We start from the raw sequence: 16,613 nt of genomic DNA, 5'->3' as shown, positions 1-16,613 counted from the left end.
TACCCTAGACGTTTCACATTCCCTGGATCAGTCCATTAACAGCACATTGACCCTGCTATATCACATCGTTCCAATTCACTCTATTACTTCCACACCTCTCAAAATCTTTTTCACTCCATCCTTCCACCTCCAATTTGGTGTCCCGCTTCTCACTGTTCCCTCCGCCTCTGACACATATATCCTCTTTGTCAAATTTTCCTCACTCATCTCTCCATGTGTCTGAACCATTTCAGCATACCCTTTTCTGCTCTCTCAACCACACTCTTTTATTACCACACATCCCTCTTAACCATTTCAACATACCCTCTTCTGCTCTCTCAACCACCCTCTTTTTATTACCACACATTCCTCTTACCCTTTCATTACTTGATCAAACCACCTCACACCACATATAGTCCTCAAACATTTCATTTCCAACACATCCATCCTCCTCCACATAACCCTATCTACTGCCTATACCTGACAACCATATAATGTTGTTGGAACTACTATTCCTTCAAACTTAGCCATTTTTGCTCTCCAAGATAACGTTCTCTCCTTCCACACATTCTTCATCGCTCCTAGAACCTTTGACCCCTCCTTCACCCTGTGACTCACTTATGCTTCCACTCACTGCCAAGTCCACTCTCAGATATCAAAAACACTTCACTTCCTCCAATTTTTTGTCATTCAAACTTACACAACTTGACATTGCATTCTGCATGAGAGGGCTGACACATAATCCTATGACCTAATTCCAGCTCACTTTCCCTCGCAGCGAGAGCACTGAAGTTTTTTGTTATCAAGCATCAGGCAGTGATGAGAGGGGCAGAGCTTTGAGCATGCCAAGGGAAATAACCGCGGGTTGTATTTTATCTTTAGTGGGAAGTTGATAAATGTTGATGGTCTATTAAGTTTGTCCCCTTATGATACCCTAGTACCAAAGGTTTTCATGCTCTCTAGCCATAATGAGGAAACAAAAGGACTTGACAAAAGAGCAAATCGCCTTAATTATTAGTCTGTACAAGGCACAGAAGCCAGTAAGGGAAATATCTAGAATGTCAGTGCTAGTTTCTCATCAATTCAGGCATGGACATTAAGATTTCGCAACAGGGGAGGTAAGGCAACACCAGCACGTAAGGTGGGAAAGGCTCAGGAAACTTCAACACGCACACTAACCATCCTGAAATGTCAGCTAGAAGCTGATCCAAATTTTTCAGCACAAAAATTAAAAGAAAAAACCCAAGACTGATTGTTGAAGTACCAATAAGGACCATTCCTCAATGTTTCCACAATGACCTGCACTTCAGCTGCCATTACGCCTTAAAGAAGCCCCTCCTCACCCTTATGTAGAGGCACCTTAGGATTGCGTTTGCCAAGACATACCCTCAGTGGGATAAGACCAAGTGGAAGCATGACTGGGAACCGAGTTGTCATGTTTATCGGCTCACTGGGAGGGACCCTCTCATTCCCAATTACACTTTCAGTACAGTTAAACACCCTTATCATCTCATGGTTTGGGATATTTTTTCTCATTATGGAATTAGTGACCTTGTCATACAGTTCAGACATCAAACCATGAATTAGCACAACTGCCTCAAGCTGCTGATGGGCTATTTACCAGACTGTTTTCAAAAGTGCCATGTGGACTTGTCGATGCAGAATGGTGCTCCATGCCATATTGCAAAATCTGTGAAGCAGTGGCTTACTGACTGTGGAATCCACTTCATCAATGAATGGCTTGGAAAAAGCCCAGGTATTAGTCCAATAGAGAACTTGTAGAGCATCATCAAGCTCCAGATTTCAGGGAAGGATTCTAGCACTGTCCCCAAGCTTAAGGCAGCCATTCTTAAAGAGTGACATAATTTGGACCCACAGATCTCAAGAACTTGGCAGAATTGGTGTCTTCATACCTTCAAGAATGTATAAAGAGGGAAGGGAAGCAAATTATCTATCAAAACTCTATATAGATAAAACTAATGAACAGTTTATTTTTATTTTTATCCATTGGCTCCCCCATGCATAATGCACTGTCAAGGTTTGACCCTAACAATACTGAACGTAATAACATGCTCTTATTCACATTTACTCTCAACGTTCTCTTTTCACCCACTTTTCCAATCTCAGTCACCAACTTCTGGAGTTTCACACATGAATAAGCCACTAGAGCTGTATCAACGGAAAACAACAGCTGACTCACTTCTCAGGCCCTTTCATCCCCAACAGACTGCATACTCGCCCCTATCTCCAAAACTCTTGCATTCACCTCCCTAACCACCCCAGCCATAAACAGATTGGACATCCATGGGGACTTCATACACCCCTGCTGCAGACTGACATTCACTGGGAACCAATCACTCTCCTATCTTCCTACTCATACACTTGCCTTACAGCCTTGGTAAATACTTTTCACTGCCTGTAGGAACTTACCTCCCACATCATATGCTCTTAAAACCTTCCACAAAGCAGCTCTATCAACCCTATCATATGCTTTCTCTAGATCCATAAATGCTACATACAAATCCATCTGTTTTTCTAAGTATTTCTCTCATACATTCTTCAAAGCAAAAACCTGATCCACACATCCTCTACCACTTCTGAAACCACACTGCTCTTCCCCAGTTTGATGCTCTGTGCATGCCTTCACCCTCTCAATCAATACCCTTCCATACAATTTCCTAGGAATACCCAACAAACTTATGCCTCTGTGATTTGAACACTCACCTTTATTCCCTTTGTCTTTGTACAATGGCAATATGCATGCATTCTGCCAATCCTCAGGCTTTTCACCATGGTCCATATATACATTAAGTATCCTGACAACCAGTCAACAACGCAATCACCTCCTTTTTTAATGACTTTCACTGCAACACCATCGAAACCCGCCGCCTTGCCAGACTTCATCTTCCACAAAGCTTTCACTACCTCTTCTCTCTTTACCAAACCATTCTCCTTGACTCTCTCACTTTGCACACCACCCTGACCAAAACACCCTATATCTGCCACTCAAGCATCATACACATTCAACAAACCTTCAAAATATTCATTCCATTTCCTTCTCACTTCTTGGCTACCTGTTAATACCTCCCCACTTGCCCCCTTCAACGATGTTTCCATTTGTTCTCTTGTCTTACGCTTGTTATTTACCTCCTTCCAAAACATCTGTTTATTCTCCCTGAGATTTAATGATAATCTCTCACCCCAACTCTCATTTGCCCTCTTTTTCAACCCTTGCGCCTTTCTCTTGACCTCCTGCCACTTTCTTTTATATATCTCCCAGTCATTTCCCCTACTTCCCTGCAAGTATCCTCCAAACGCTTCTCTATTCTCTTTCACTAACAACCGTACTTCTTATTCCCACCACTCACTAACTTTTCTGATCTGCCCTCCTCCCACCTTTCTCATGCCACATGCTTCTTTTGCTCACTCCATCACTGCTTCATAAATACATCCCCTTCCTCACCCACTTCTCTCACATCATTTGCTCTCACCTTTTGCCATTCTTCACTCACTCTCTTTTGTTACTTCCTCACACAAGTCTTCTTTCCAAGCTCACTTACCCTAACCACTCTCTTCTCCTCGACATTTTCTCTTCTTTTTTGAAAACCTCTACAGATCTTCACCTTCACCTCCACAAGATAGTGATCAGACATCCACCACCTGCCCCTATCAGCACATTAACTTGCAAAAGAGGTCAGTGCTTATCTGCATTTTATTTTACACTTTTGTTGAAAAGTGATGACATAAACATTTAAATGTCCCTTATTTTATTGTATTTGTTTTATCAGTATAGTGCCTCAGCAAGAAATATTTTTGTAAAAAAACCAATGTTATATGGTTGCGAGGCATGGGCTATAGATAGGGTTGTGCGGAGGAGGGTGGATGTGTTGGAAAGGAAATGTTTGAGGACAATATGTGGTATGAGGTGGTTTGATCGAGTAAGTAATGAAAGGGTTAGAGAGATGTGTGTAATAAAAAGAGTGTTGTTGAGAGAGCAGAAGAAGGTGTATTGGTTTGATCATATGGAGAGAGTGAGTGAGGAAAAATTGACCAAGAGGATATACGTGTCAGAGGTGGAGAGAACGCAAAGTGGGAGACCAAATTGGAGGTGGAAGGATGGAGTGAAAAAGATTTTAGAGCGATCAGGGCCTGAACATACAGGAGGGTGAAAGGCATGCAAGGAATAGAGTGAATTGGAACGATGTGGTATACTGGGGTCGATATGCTGTCAATGGATTGAACCAGGGCATATGAAGCATCTGGGGTAAACCTTGGAAAGTTTTGTGGGGCCTGGATGTGGAAAGGGAGCCGTGGTTTCGTTGCATTACACATGACAGTTAGAGACTGAGTGTGAACGGATGTGGCCTTTGTTGTCTTTTCCTAGTGCTACTGCGTGGAGGGAGGGAGGTGCCATTTCTTGTGTGGTGGAGTGGCGACAGGAATGGTTAAAGACAGCATGTATGAATATGTACATGTGTATATATGTATATGTCTGTGCATGAGTATGTATGTATACGTTGAAATGTATAGTTATGTATATGTGTGTGTGTGGGCATCTATGTATATACATGTGTATGTGGGTGTGTTGGGCCATTCTTTCGTTTCCTTGTGCTACCTTGTTAATGCGGGAGACAGTGACTAAGTATAATAGATAAATATAAGTAAAATGAATATTGCTGAGATTCATTTTCATCATATTTTATTATACTTTGTCACACGTTAGCAAGGTTGCGCGAGGAAACAGATGAAAGAATGGCCCAACCCAGCCACATACACATGTATATACATATATGTCCACACGTGCACACATACATACCTATACATTTCAACATATACATATATATACATGCAAAGACATATACATATATAAACATGTACATAATTTATACTTGCTGCCTTTATTCATTCCCATCACCACCCCTCCACACATGAAATGACAACCTATCCCCCCTGCATGCGTGAGAGGTAGCGCTGGGGAAAGACATTAAAGGCCACATTTGTTCACACTCAGTCTCTAGCTGTCATGTATGATGAACCGAAACCACACCTCTCTTTCCACATCCAGGCCCCACAAAACTTTCCATGGTTTATCCCAGACACTTCACATGCCTTGGTTCAATCCATTGACAGCACGTCAACCCTGGTATACCAAATCGTTCCAATTCACTCTATTCCTTGCACGCCTTTCACCCTCCTGCATGTTCAGGCCCCGATCGCTCAAAATCTTTTCCACTCCATCTTTCCACCTCCAATTTGGTCTCCCACTTCTCCTTGTTCCCTCCACCTCTGACACATATAACTTCTTGGTCAATCTTTCCTCACTCATTCTCTCCATGTGACTAAACTATTTCAAAACACCCTCTTCAGCTTTCTCAACCACACTCTTTTTATTGCCACACATCTCTCTTACCCTTTCATTACTTACTCGATCAAACCACCTCACACCACGTATTGTCCTCAAACACCTCATTTCCAATACATCCACCCTACTCTGCACAACTCTGTCTATAGCCCATGCCTTGCAACCATGTAGCATTGTTGGAACCACTTTTCCTTCAAACATACCCATTTTTGCTTTTCGAGATAATGTTCTCACCTTCCACACATTCTTCAAGGCTCCCAGAACTTTCGTCCCCTCCCCCACCCGTGACTCACTTCTGCTTCCATGGTTCCATCCGCTGCCAAATCCACTCCCAGATATTAAAAACACTTCACGTCCTCCAGTTTTTCTCCATTTAAACTTACCTCCCAATTGACTTGTCCCTCAACCCTACTGTACCTAATAACCTTGCTCTTATTCACATTTACTCTCAGCTTTCTTCTTTCACACACTTTACCAAACTCAGTCACCAGCTTCTGCAGTTTTTCACCTGAATCAGCCACCAGCACTGTATCATCAGCGAACAACAACTGACTCACTTCCCAAGCTCTCTCATCCACAACAGACTGCATACTTGCCCCTCTCTCCAAAACTCTTGCATTCACCTCCCTAACAACCCCATCCATAAATGTATTGATCAACCATGGAGACATCACGCACCCCTGCCGCAAACCTACATTTACTGAGAACCAATCACTTTCCTCTCTTCCTGCTCGTACACATTCCTTACATCCTCGATAAAAACTTTTCACTGCTTCAAACAACTTGCCTTCCACACCATATATTCCTAGTACCTTCCACAGAGCATCTCTATCAACTCTATCATATGCCTTCTCCAGATCCATAAATTTTTTTTTTTTTTTTTTTTTTTTTTATACTTTGTCGCTGTCTCCCGCGTTTGCGAGGTAGCGCAAGGAAACAGACGAAAGAAATGGCCCAACCCCCCCCCATACACATGTACATACACACGTCCACACACGCAAATATACATACCTACACAGCTTTCCATGGTTTACCCCAGACGCTTCACATGCCTTGATTCAATCCACTGACAGCACGTCAACCCCTGTATACCACATCGCTCCAATTCACTCTATTCCTTGCCCTCCTTTCACCCTCCTGCATGTTCAGGCCCCGATCACACAAAATCTTTTTCACTCCATCTTTCCACCTCAAATTTGGTCTCCCTCTTCTCCTCGTTCCCTCCACCTCCGACACATATATCCTCTTGGTCAATCTTTCCTCACTCATTCTCTCCATGTGCCCAAACCATTTCAAAACACCCTCTTCTGCTCTCTCAACCACGCTCTTTTTATTTCCACACATCTCTCTTACCCTTACGTTACTTACTCGATCAAACCACCTCACACCACACATTGTCCTCAAACATCTCATTTCCAGCACATCCATCCTCCTGCGCACAACTCTATCCATAGCCCACGCCTCACAACCATACAACATTGTTGGAACCACTATTCCTTCAAACATACCCATTTTTGCTTTCCGAGATAATGTTCTCGACTTCCACACATTTTTCAAGGCTCCCAAAATTTTCGCCCCCTCCCCCACCCTATGATCCACTTCCGCTTCCATGGTTCCATCCGCTGACAGATCCACTCCCAGATATCTAAAACACTTCACTTCCTCCAGTTTTTCTCCATTCAAACTCACCTCCCAATTGACTTGACCCTCAACCCTACTGTACCTAATAACCTTGCTCTTATTCACATTTACTCTTAACTTTCTTCTTCCACACACTTTACCAAACTCCGTCACCAGCTTCTGCAGTTTCTCACATGAATCAGCCACCAGCGCTGTATCATCAGCGAACAACAACTGACTCACTTCCCAAGCTCTCTCATCCCCAACAGACTTCATACTTGCCCCTCTTTCCAGGACTCTTGCATTTACCTCCCTAACAACCCCATCCATAAACAAATTAAACAACCATGGAGACATCACACACCCCTGCCGCAAACCTACATTCACTGAGAACCAATCACTTTCCTCTCTTCCTACACGTACACATGCCTTACATCCTCGATAAAAACTTTTCACTGCTTCTAACAACTTGCCTCCCACACCATATATTCTTAATACCTTCCACAGAGCATCTCTATCAACTCTATCATATGCCTTCTACAGATCCATAAATACTACATATAAATCCATTGGCATTTCTGAGTATTTCTCACATACATTCTTCAAAGCAAACACCTGATCCACACATCCTCTACCACTTCTGAAACCACACTACTCTTCCCCAATCTGATGCTCTATACATGCCTTCACCCTCTCAATCATTACCCTCCCATATAGTTTCCCAGGAATACTCAACAAACTTATACCTCTGTAATTTGAGCACTCATCTTTATCCCCTTTGCCTTTGTACAATGGCACGATGCATGCATTCTGCCAATCCTCAGGCACCTCACTAAGAATCATACATACATTAAATATCCATACCAACCAGTTAACAAGTCACCCCCTTTTTTAATAAATTCCACTGCAATACCATCCAAACCCACTGAGATTCATTTCCATTATTATTTGGATTTGATGTCTATAGGTGGTCTGTCATAACATGATTTCCTGATTTTTTATTTAGAAACATGGAGGCCGTGACAATGCTCACACAGACATGGAGCACACGACTTTCTACTTTGAGGTTCAGGAACGTTATCTGCTTGAGGGCTTGGACAGGTTTGCTCAGTTCTTCATTAATCCTCTCATGAAGAAGGAGGCAATGACCAGAGAACGAGAGGCAGTGCATAGTGGTAAGGATCAATTGATTTTTCATTTGATCATCTAGAAGTACAGATGTATTAGTACAGTATTATGTTAAAAGTTGTAGGACCAAACTCAGTCATTCATGCTCCAGTTTGTTTGGTTAATGTTGCTTCTTACCTCTGTAGTATCTCCCATTCTTCCTTTATACTTCTTCACATATCAGTATCTCCTCAGATTATTAATGAGACTTTTTGCTAAATACCTAGGTTATCTGATCTATACAGAGCCTGTTATGTTTTTTGTATTTTAGTAATGTCCATTATTTTTGTTTTTTTACTTTGACATCAGCTTCATTAACTCCAACATGCTTATGGCTACACCATTAGAGAAAAGTCACCTTCAGCAAGGCTCTCTCATAATCACTTAACAAAAGGGATGACAGTCTCTTCAGTGACATTTTTGCTCTGAGGGATTCCATCTATTCTCTGCTTCTGATTGTGGCATGGCCTTGAAGCTGCAGGATCCCCCATAGAGATCCTGATGAGAAGAAATGAGAGATAGGTAATATGCTTGAGGAAAGAAGCTTCCAGCTGCCCCCTCTCAGCACATTAGCAACCAAAAGTCTCTCTTTTACGTGCCTATCAATTAACACCTAATCTAATAATGCCCTTTGACCATCTCTTCTATTCACATACATATACTTATGTATATCTCTCTTTTTAAATCAGGCATTCCCAATCACCAATATGTTTATTTATTTATTTATTTATTTATTTATGATACTTGATCGCTGTGTCCTGTATCTTTGAGGTAGTACCAAGAAACAGATGAGGAAAGAACCATCCATTAATATACACACATATACATAAACACACATATATGTACATATACATACATATATACATAACATTTACCTATATGCATACATATACATATATGCACATGTACATATTCATACTTGCTCACCTTCATACATTCCTGGCGCCACTTTGCCCCACAGGAAACAGCATCGCCACGTCTTTCATCAATCAGGTAGTGCCAAGAAACAGACAAAAAAAAAAAGGCCACATCCACTCACACTCAGTCTTTAGCTGCCATGGGTAATGGACTGAAACCATAGCTCCATAGCTCCCTCTACACATCCAGGCCCCACACACCTTTCCATGGTTTACCCTAGACATTTCGTATGCCCTTGTTCAGTCCATTAACAACATGTTAACCCAGTATACTGCATCATTCTAATGCACTCTCTTCCGTCCACGCCTTTCACCCTCCTGCATTTTCAGGTCCGGATTGCTCATAATCGTTTTCACTCCATCCTTCCTCCTCCAGTTTGGTCTCCTGCTTCTCCCTATTCCCTCCACCTCAGACACTTTTACCCTCTTTGTCAACCTTTCCTCACTCACTCTCTCCACTTGTCCAAATATTTCGACACACCCTCATCTGGTCTTTCAACCATACTCTTTCTATTTCCACACATCTCTCTAATCCTCATATTACTTACTCAGTCAAACTATTGCACTCCACATATTGTATTTGAACGTTTCATTTCCAACACATCCACCCTACTCTACATAACCGTGTCAATAGACTATGCCTTGCCACCATATATATTGTTTGGATTACTATGCCTTTAAACATACCCATTTTTGCTCTTCCAGATAATGTTCTTTCTTTCCAGACATTCTTCAGTACTTTCAGAGCCTTCAACCCCTCCCCCACCATGTGACTCACATACACCTCTATGGTTCCATTCGCTGCAATGTCCACTCCCCATATATCCTAAACACATCACAGCAGTTAAGTATGAAAAAAAAAAATTCATATTTGATCGCCAATTCCTCCATTAACAAAGTAGTGCTAGGAAATAGAAAAAGAAAGACACATCCACCCATATACTTCCCATATACTTCCCACATATTCCCCACATGTCGTAGAAGGCAACTAAAGAGGACAGGGAGCAGTGGGGCTAGAAACCCTCTGCTCTTTGTATTTTACCTTTCTAGAAGGGGAAACAGAAGAAGGAGTCACAAGGGGAGTGCTCATCCTCCTCAAAGGCTCAGATCGGGGTGTCTAAAAGTGTGTGGATGTAACCAAGATGAGAAAAAAGGAGAGATAGGTAGTATGTTTCAGCAAAGGAAGCTGGATGTTTTGGCTCTGAGTGAAACAAAGCTCAAGGGTAAAAGGAAGAGTGGTTTCGGAATGTTTTGGGAATGAAGTCATGGGTTGGTGAGAGGACAAGAGCAAGGGAAGGAGTAGCACTACTCCTAAAACAGGAGTTGTGGGAGTATGTGATAGAGTGTAATAATAAACTCTAGATTGATATGGGTAAAACTGAAAGTGGATTGAGAGAGATAGGTGATTGTTGGTGCATGTGCACCTGGGCATGAGAAAAAAGATCATCGAGAGGCAAGTGTTTTGGGAGCAGCTGAGTGAGAGTGATAGCAGTTTTGATGCACAAGACTGAGTTATAGTGATGGATGATTTGAATGCAAAGGTGAGTAATGTGGCAGTTGAGGAAATGATTAGTGTACATGGGGTGATCAGTATTGTAAATGGAAATGGTGAAGAGCTTGTACATTTGTGTGCTGTAAAAGGACTGGTGGTTGGGAATACCTGGTTTAAAAACAGATGTACATAAGTATGCTTATGTAAGTAGGAGATATGGCCAGAGAGCATTATTGGATTACGTGTTAATTGATAGACGTGTGAAAGAGAGACTTTTGGATGTTAATGTGCTGAGAGATGCAACTGGAGGAATGTCTAATCATTATCTTGTGTAGGCAAAGGTGAAGATTTGTAGAGGTTTTCAGAAAAGAAGAGAGAATGTTTGGGTAAAGAAAATGGTGATAGTAAGTGCGCTTGGGAAAGAGACTTGTGTGAGGAAGTACCAGGAGAGACTGAGTGCAAAATGGAAAAAGGTGAGAACAAAGGACTTAAGGGGATTGGGGGAGGAATAGGATGTATTTAGGAAGCAGTGATGGCTTGCGCAAAAGATGCTTGTGGCATGAGAAGAGTGGGAGTTGGGCAGATTAGATAAGATAGTGAGTGGTGGGATGAAGAAGTAAGATTATTAGTAAAAAAGAAGAGAGGCATTTGGATGAGTTTGCAGGGAAATAGTGCACATGACTGGGAGATGTATGAAAGAGGCAGGAATTTAAGAGAAAGTTGCAACAGGTGAAAAAGAGAGTGAATGAGAATTGGGGTGAGAGAGTATCATTAAGTTTTAAGGAGAATAAAAAGATGTTTCAGAAGGAGGTAAATAAAGTGCATGACAAGAGAACAAATGGGAACAGTTGAAAGGGACTGATGGGGATGTGATTACAAGAAGTGGTGATGTGAGGAGATGGAGTGAGTATTTTGAAGGTTTATTAAATGTGTTACATGATAGAGTAGCAGATATAGGGTGTTTTGGTCAAGGTGGTGTGCAAAGTGAGAGGGGTAGGGAGAATGATTTGGTAAACAGAGAAGAGGTAGTGAAAGTTTTACGGAAGATGAAAGCCGGCAAGGCAGTGGGTTTGGATGGTATTGCAATGAAGCCTATTAACAAAGGGGGTGACTATGTTGGTGACTGGTTGGTGAGGATATTTGATGTATGTATGGCTCATGGGGAAGTGCCTGAGGATTAGTGGAATGCATGTATAGCTCCATTGTACACAGACAAATACATATATACACATGTACATAATTCATACTAGCTGCCTTCATTCATGAAATGACAACCCCCTCCCACCGCATCTGCTTGAGTTAGCGCTAGGAAAAGACAATAAAGGCCACATTCATTCACACTCAGTCTCTAGCTGTCATGTATAATACACCGAAACCAAAACTCCCTTTCCACATCCAGGCAACCCCCCAAAATTTCCATGGTTTACCCCAGACACTTCACATGCCCTGTTTAATCCATTGACGCCATGTCGACCCCGGTATTCCACATCGTTCCAGTTCACTCTGTTCTTTGCACGCCTTTCACCCTCCTGCATGTTCAGGCCCTGATCACTCAAGATCTTTTTCAGTCCATCTTTCCACCTCCAATTTGGTCTCCCACTTCTCCTTATTCCTTCCACCTCTGACACATGTATCCTCTTTGTCAGTCTTTCCTCACTCACTCACTCCATGTGACCAAACCATTTCAAAACACATTCTTCTGCTCTCTCAACCACACTCTTTTACCCTTTCATTACTTACTCAATCAAACCCCCTCACACCACATATTGTCCTCAAACATCTCATTACCAGCACATCCACCCTCCTCCGCACAACTCTATCTATAGCTCACACCTCACAACCATATAACATTGTTGGAACCACTATTCCTTTAAACATACCCATTTTTACTTTCTGAAATAACGTTCTCGCCTTCCACACATTTTTCAACTCTCCCAGACCTTTTGCCCCCCTCCCCCACCCTATGACTTACTTCCCCTTCCATGGTTCTGTCCGCTGCCAAATCCACTCCCATATATCTAAAACACTTCACTTCCTCCAGTTTTTCTCCATTCAAACTTACCTCCCAATTAACTTGTCCCTCAACCCTACTGTACCTGATAACCTTGCTCTTATTTGCATTTACTCTCAATTTTCTTCTTTTACACACTTTACCAAACTCAGTTACCAGCTTCTGCAGTTTCTCACACGAATCAGCCACCAGCGCTGTTTCATCAGCGAACAACTACTGACTCACTTCCCAAGCTCTCTCATCCACAACAGACTGCATACTTGCCCCTCTTTCCAAAACTCTTGCATTCACCTCCCTAAAAACCCCATCCATAAACAAATTAAACATCCATAGAGACATCACACACCCCTGCCACAAACCTACATTCACTGAGAACCAGTCACTTTCCTCTCTTTCTACACGTGCACATGCCTCTTCGATAAAAACTTTTCACTGCTTCTAACAACTTGCCCCCACACCATATGTTCTTGAACCTTCCACAGAACATCTCTGTCGACTCTATCATATGCCTTCTCCAGATCCATAAGTGCTTCATACAAATCCATTTGCTTTTGTAAGTATTTCTCACATATATTCCTCAAAGCAAACACCTGATCCACACATCCTCTACCACTTCTGAAACCACACTGCTCTTCTCCAATCTGATGCTCTGTACATGCCTTCACCCTCTCAATCAATACCCTCCATATAATTTCCCAGGGATACTCAACAAACTTATACCTCTGTACTTTGAGCACTCCTTTTTATCCCCTTTGCCTTTGTACAATGGCACTATGCATGCATTCCGCCAATCCTCAGGCACCTCACCATGAGTCATACATACATTAAATAACCTTACCAAACAATCAACAATACAGTCACCCCCTTTTTTAATAAATTCCAATGCAATACCATCCAAACCCACTGCCTTGCCGGCTTTCATCTTCCACAAAGCTTTTACTACCTCTTCTCTCTTTACCAAATCATTCTCCCTAACTCTCTCCCTATGGACACCACCTCGACCAAAACACCCTATATCTGCCACTCTATCATCAAACACAGTCACCAAACCTTCAAAATACTCACTACATCTCCTTCTCACATCACCATTACTTGTTATCACCTCACCATTAGCCCCTTGACTGAAGTTCCCATGTGTTCCCTTGTCTTACGCACTTTATTTACCTCCTTCCAAAACATCTTTTTATTCTCCCTAGAATTAAATGATACTCTCTCACCCCAGCTCTCATTTGCCCTCTTTTTCACCTCTTGCACCTTTCTTTTGACCTCCTGCCTCTTTCTTTCATACATCTTCCAGTCATTTGCATTATTTCCATGCAAAAATTGTGCAAATGCCTCTCTCGTCTCTTTCACTAATAATCTTATTTCTTCATCCCACCACTCACTACCCTTTCTAATCTGCCCACCTCCCACGCTTCTTATGCCACAAGCATCTTTTGCGCAAGCCGTCACTGCTTCCCTAAATACATCCCATTTCTCTCCCCACTCCCCTTACGTCCTTTGTTCTCACCTTTTTCCATTCTGTACTCAGTCTCTCCTGGTACTGCCTCACACAAGTCTCCATCCCAAGCTCACTTACTCTCACCGCTCTCTTCACACCAACATTCTCTCTTCTTTTTCTGAAAACCTCTACAAATCTTCACCTTCACATCTGCAAGATGATGATCAGACATCCCTCCAGTTGCACCTCTCAGCACATTAACATCCAAAAGTCTCTCTTTTGCGTTCCTATCAATTAACACGTAATCCAATAATGCTGTCTTGCCATCTCTTCTACTTCCATATGTATACTTTTCCAATTACCAATCCTTTTTCAGCACATAAATCTACAAGCTCTTCACCATTTCCATTTACAACACTGAACACCCTATGTACACCAATTATTCCCTCAACTGCCACATTACTCACCTTTGCATTCAAATCACCCATCACTATAGCCCGGTCTCGTGCATCAAAACTACTAGCACACTCACTCAGCTGCTCCCAAAACACTTGCCTCTCATGATCTTTCTTCTCATGCCCAGGTGCATCTGCACCAATAATCACCCATCTCTCTCCATCCACTTTCAGTTTTACCAATATCAATCGAGTATTTACTTTCTTACACTCTATCACATACTCCCACCACTCCTGTTTCAGGAGTAGTGCTACTCCTTTCCTTGCTCTTGTCCTCTCGCTAACACCTGACTTTAGTCTCAAGACATTCCCAAACCACTCTTCCCCTTTACCCTTGAGCTTCGTCTCACTCAGAGCCAAAACATCCAGGTTCCTTTCCTCAAACATACTACCTATCTCTCCTTTTTTCTCATCTTGGTTACATCCACACACATATAGACACCCCAGTGTGCGCCTTAGAGGAGGATGAGCACTTCCTGCATGACTCCTTCTGTTTTCTCTTCTAGAAAGTTAGAATACAAGGAGGGGAGGGTTTCCAGGCCCCCTTTCCCGTCCCCTTTAATCGCCTTATACGTCACTTGAGGAATGTGTGGGAAGTATTCTTTCTCCCATATCCCCAGGAATATATGTAATATATTTGTTTTTTTCATTATACTTTCTTGCTGTCTCCTGCGTTAGCGTGGTAGCACAAGGAAACAAACGAAAGAATGGCCCAACCCACCCACATACACATGTATACACATACATGTCCACAGACAGCACATATACATACCTACATATCTTAGCATGTACATATATGTACACACAGACATGTACATATATACACATGTACATGATTCATACTGTCTGCCCTTATTCATTCCCGTTGCCACTCCGCCACACATGAAATGAAAACCCCCTCCCCTGCATTTGCGTGAGGTAGCGCTAGGAAACGACAACAAAGGCCACATTCGTTCACACTTAGTCTCTAGCTGTCATGTATAATGCACCGAAACCACAGCTCCCTCGCCACATCCAGGCCCCACAAAACTTTCCATGGTTTACCCCAGACGCTTCACATGCCCTCGTTCAGTCCATTGACAGCACATTGACCCCAGTATACCGCATCATACCAAATCACTCTATTCTTTGCACGCCTTTCACACTCCTGCATGTTGAGGGCCTGATCACTCAAAATCTTTTTCACTCCATCTTTCCACCTCCAATTTGCTCTCCCACTTCTCCTCATTCCCTCCACCTCTGACACATATATCCTCTTTATCAATCTCACCTCACTCATTCTCTCTATGTGACCAAACCATTTCAAAACATCTCTCTTACCCTTTCATTACTTACACGATCAAACCACCTCACACCACATATTGTCCTCAAACATCTCATTTCCAGCACATCCACCCTCCTCCGCACAACTCTATCTATAGCCCACGCCTCGCAACCATATAACATTGTTTGAACCACTATTTCTTGATACATACCCATTTTTGCTTTCGAAGATACCGTTCTCAACTTCTACACACTTTTCAATGCTCCCAGAAATTTCGCCCCCTCCCCCACTCTATGATTCATCTCCGCTTCCATGGTTCCATACACTGCCAAATCCACTCACAGATATCTAAAACACTTCATTTCTTCCTGTTTTTCTCCATTCAAACTTACCTCCCAATTGACTTGATCCTCAACTCTACTATACTTAATAACCTTGCTCTTATTCACATTTGCTCTCAGCTTTCTTCCACACACTTTACCAAACTCAGTCACCAGCTTCTGCAGTTTTTCACCTGAATCAGCCACCAGCGCTCTATCATCAGCGAACAACTGACTCCCTTCCCAAGCCCTCTCATCCAGAATAGATTGCATACTTTCTGCTCTTTCCAAAACTCTTGCATTCACATCCCTAACAACCCCATTCATAAACAAATTAGACAACCATGGAGGCATCACGCACCCCTGCCACAAACCAACATTCACTGAGAACCAATCACTCTCCTCTCTTCTTACACGTACACATGCCTTACATCCTTGATAAAAATGTTTCACTGCTTTCTAAATACCTTTGCCTCCTCACACCATATATTCTTAATACCTTCCACAAGCATCTCTATCAACATCTTCCTCATATGCCTTCTTCCTGATCCATATATGCTACAATACAAATCCACTTGCGTTTTC

General features: G+C 42.4%; 1 protein-coding gene across 1 annotated transcript in view; it reads left to right on the top strand.

Moving 5' to 3' along the window:
- Positions 1-16,613, top strand: part of LOC139750631 (nardilysin-like) — a 588,785-nt gene that overhangs the window by 64,904 nt on the left and 507,268 nt on the right. Inside the window, exon 4 of the mRNA XM_071665306.1 lies at positions 7,968-8,136. Coding sequence (XP_071521407.1) covers positions 7,968-8,136 — 169 coding nt within the window. The remainder of the gene's footprint in view (positions 1-7,967; positions 8,137-16,613) is intronic.

Source organism: Panulirus ornatus, chromosome 10 (genome assembly GCF_036320965.1).
Source record: "Panulirus ornatus isolate Po-2019 chromosome 10, ASM3632096v1, whole genome shotgun sequence".
Classification (NCBI taxonomy): Eukaryota; Metazoa; Arthropoda; class Malacostraca; order Decapoda; family Palinuridae; genus Panulirus; species Panulirus ornatus.
This window is presented reverse-complemented; position numbering and strand designations above follow the sequence as displayed.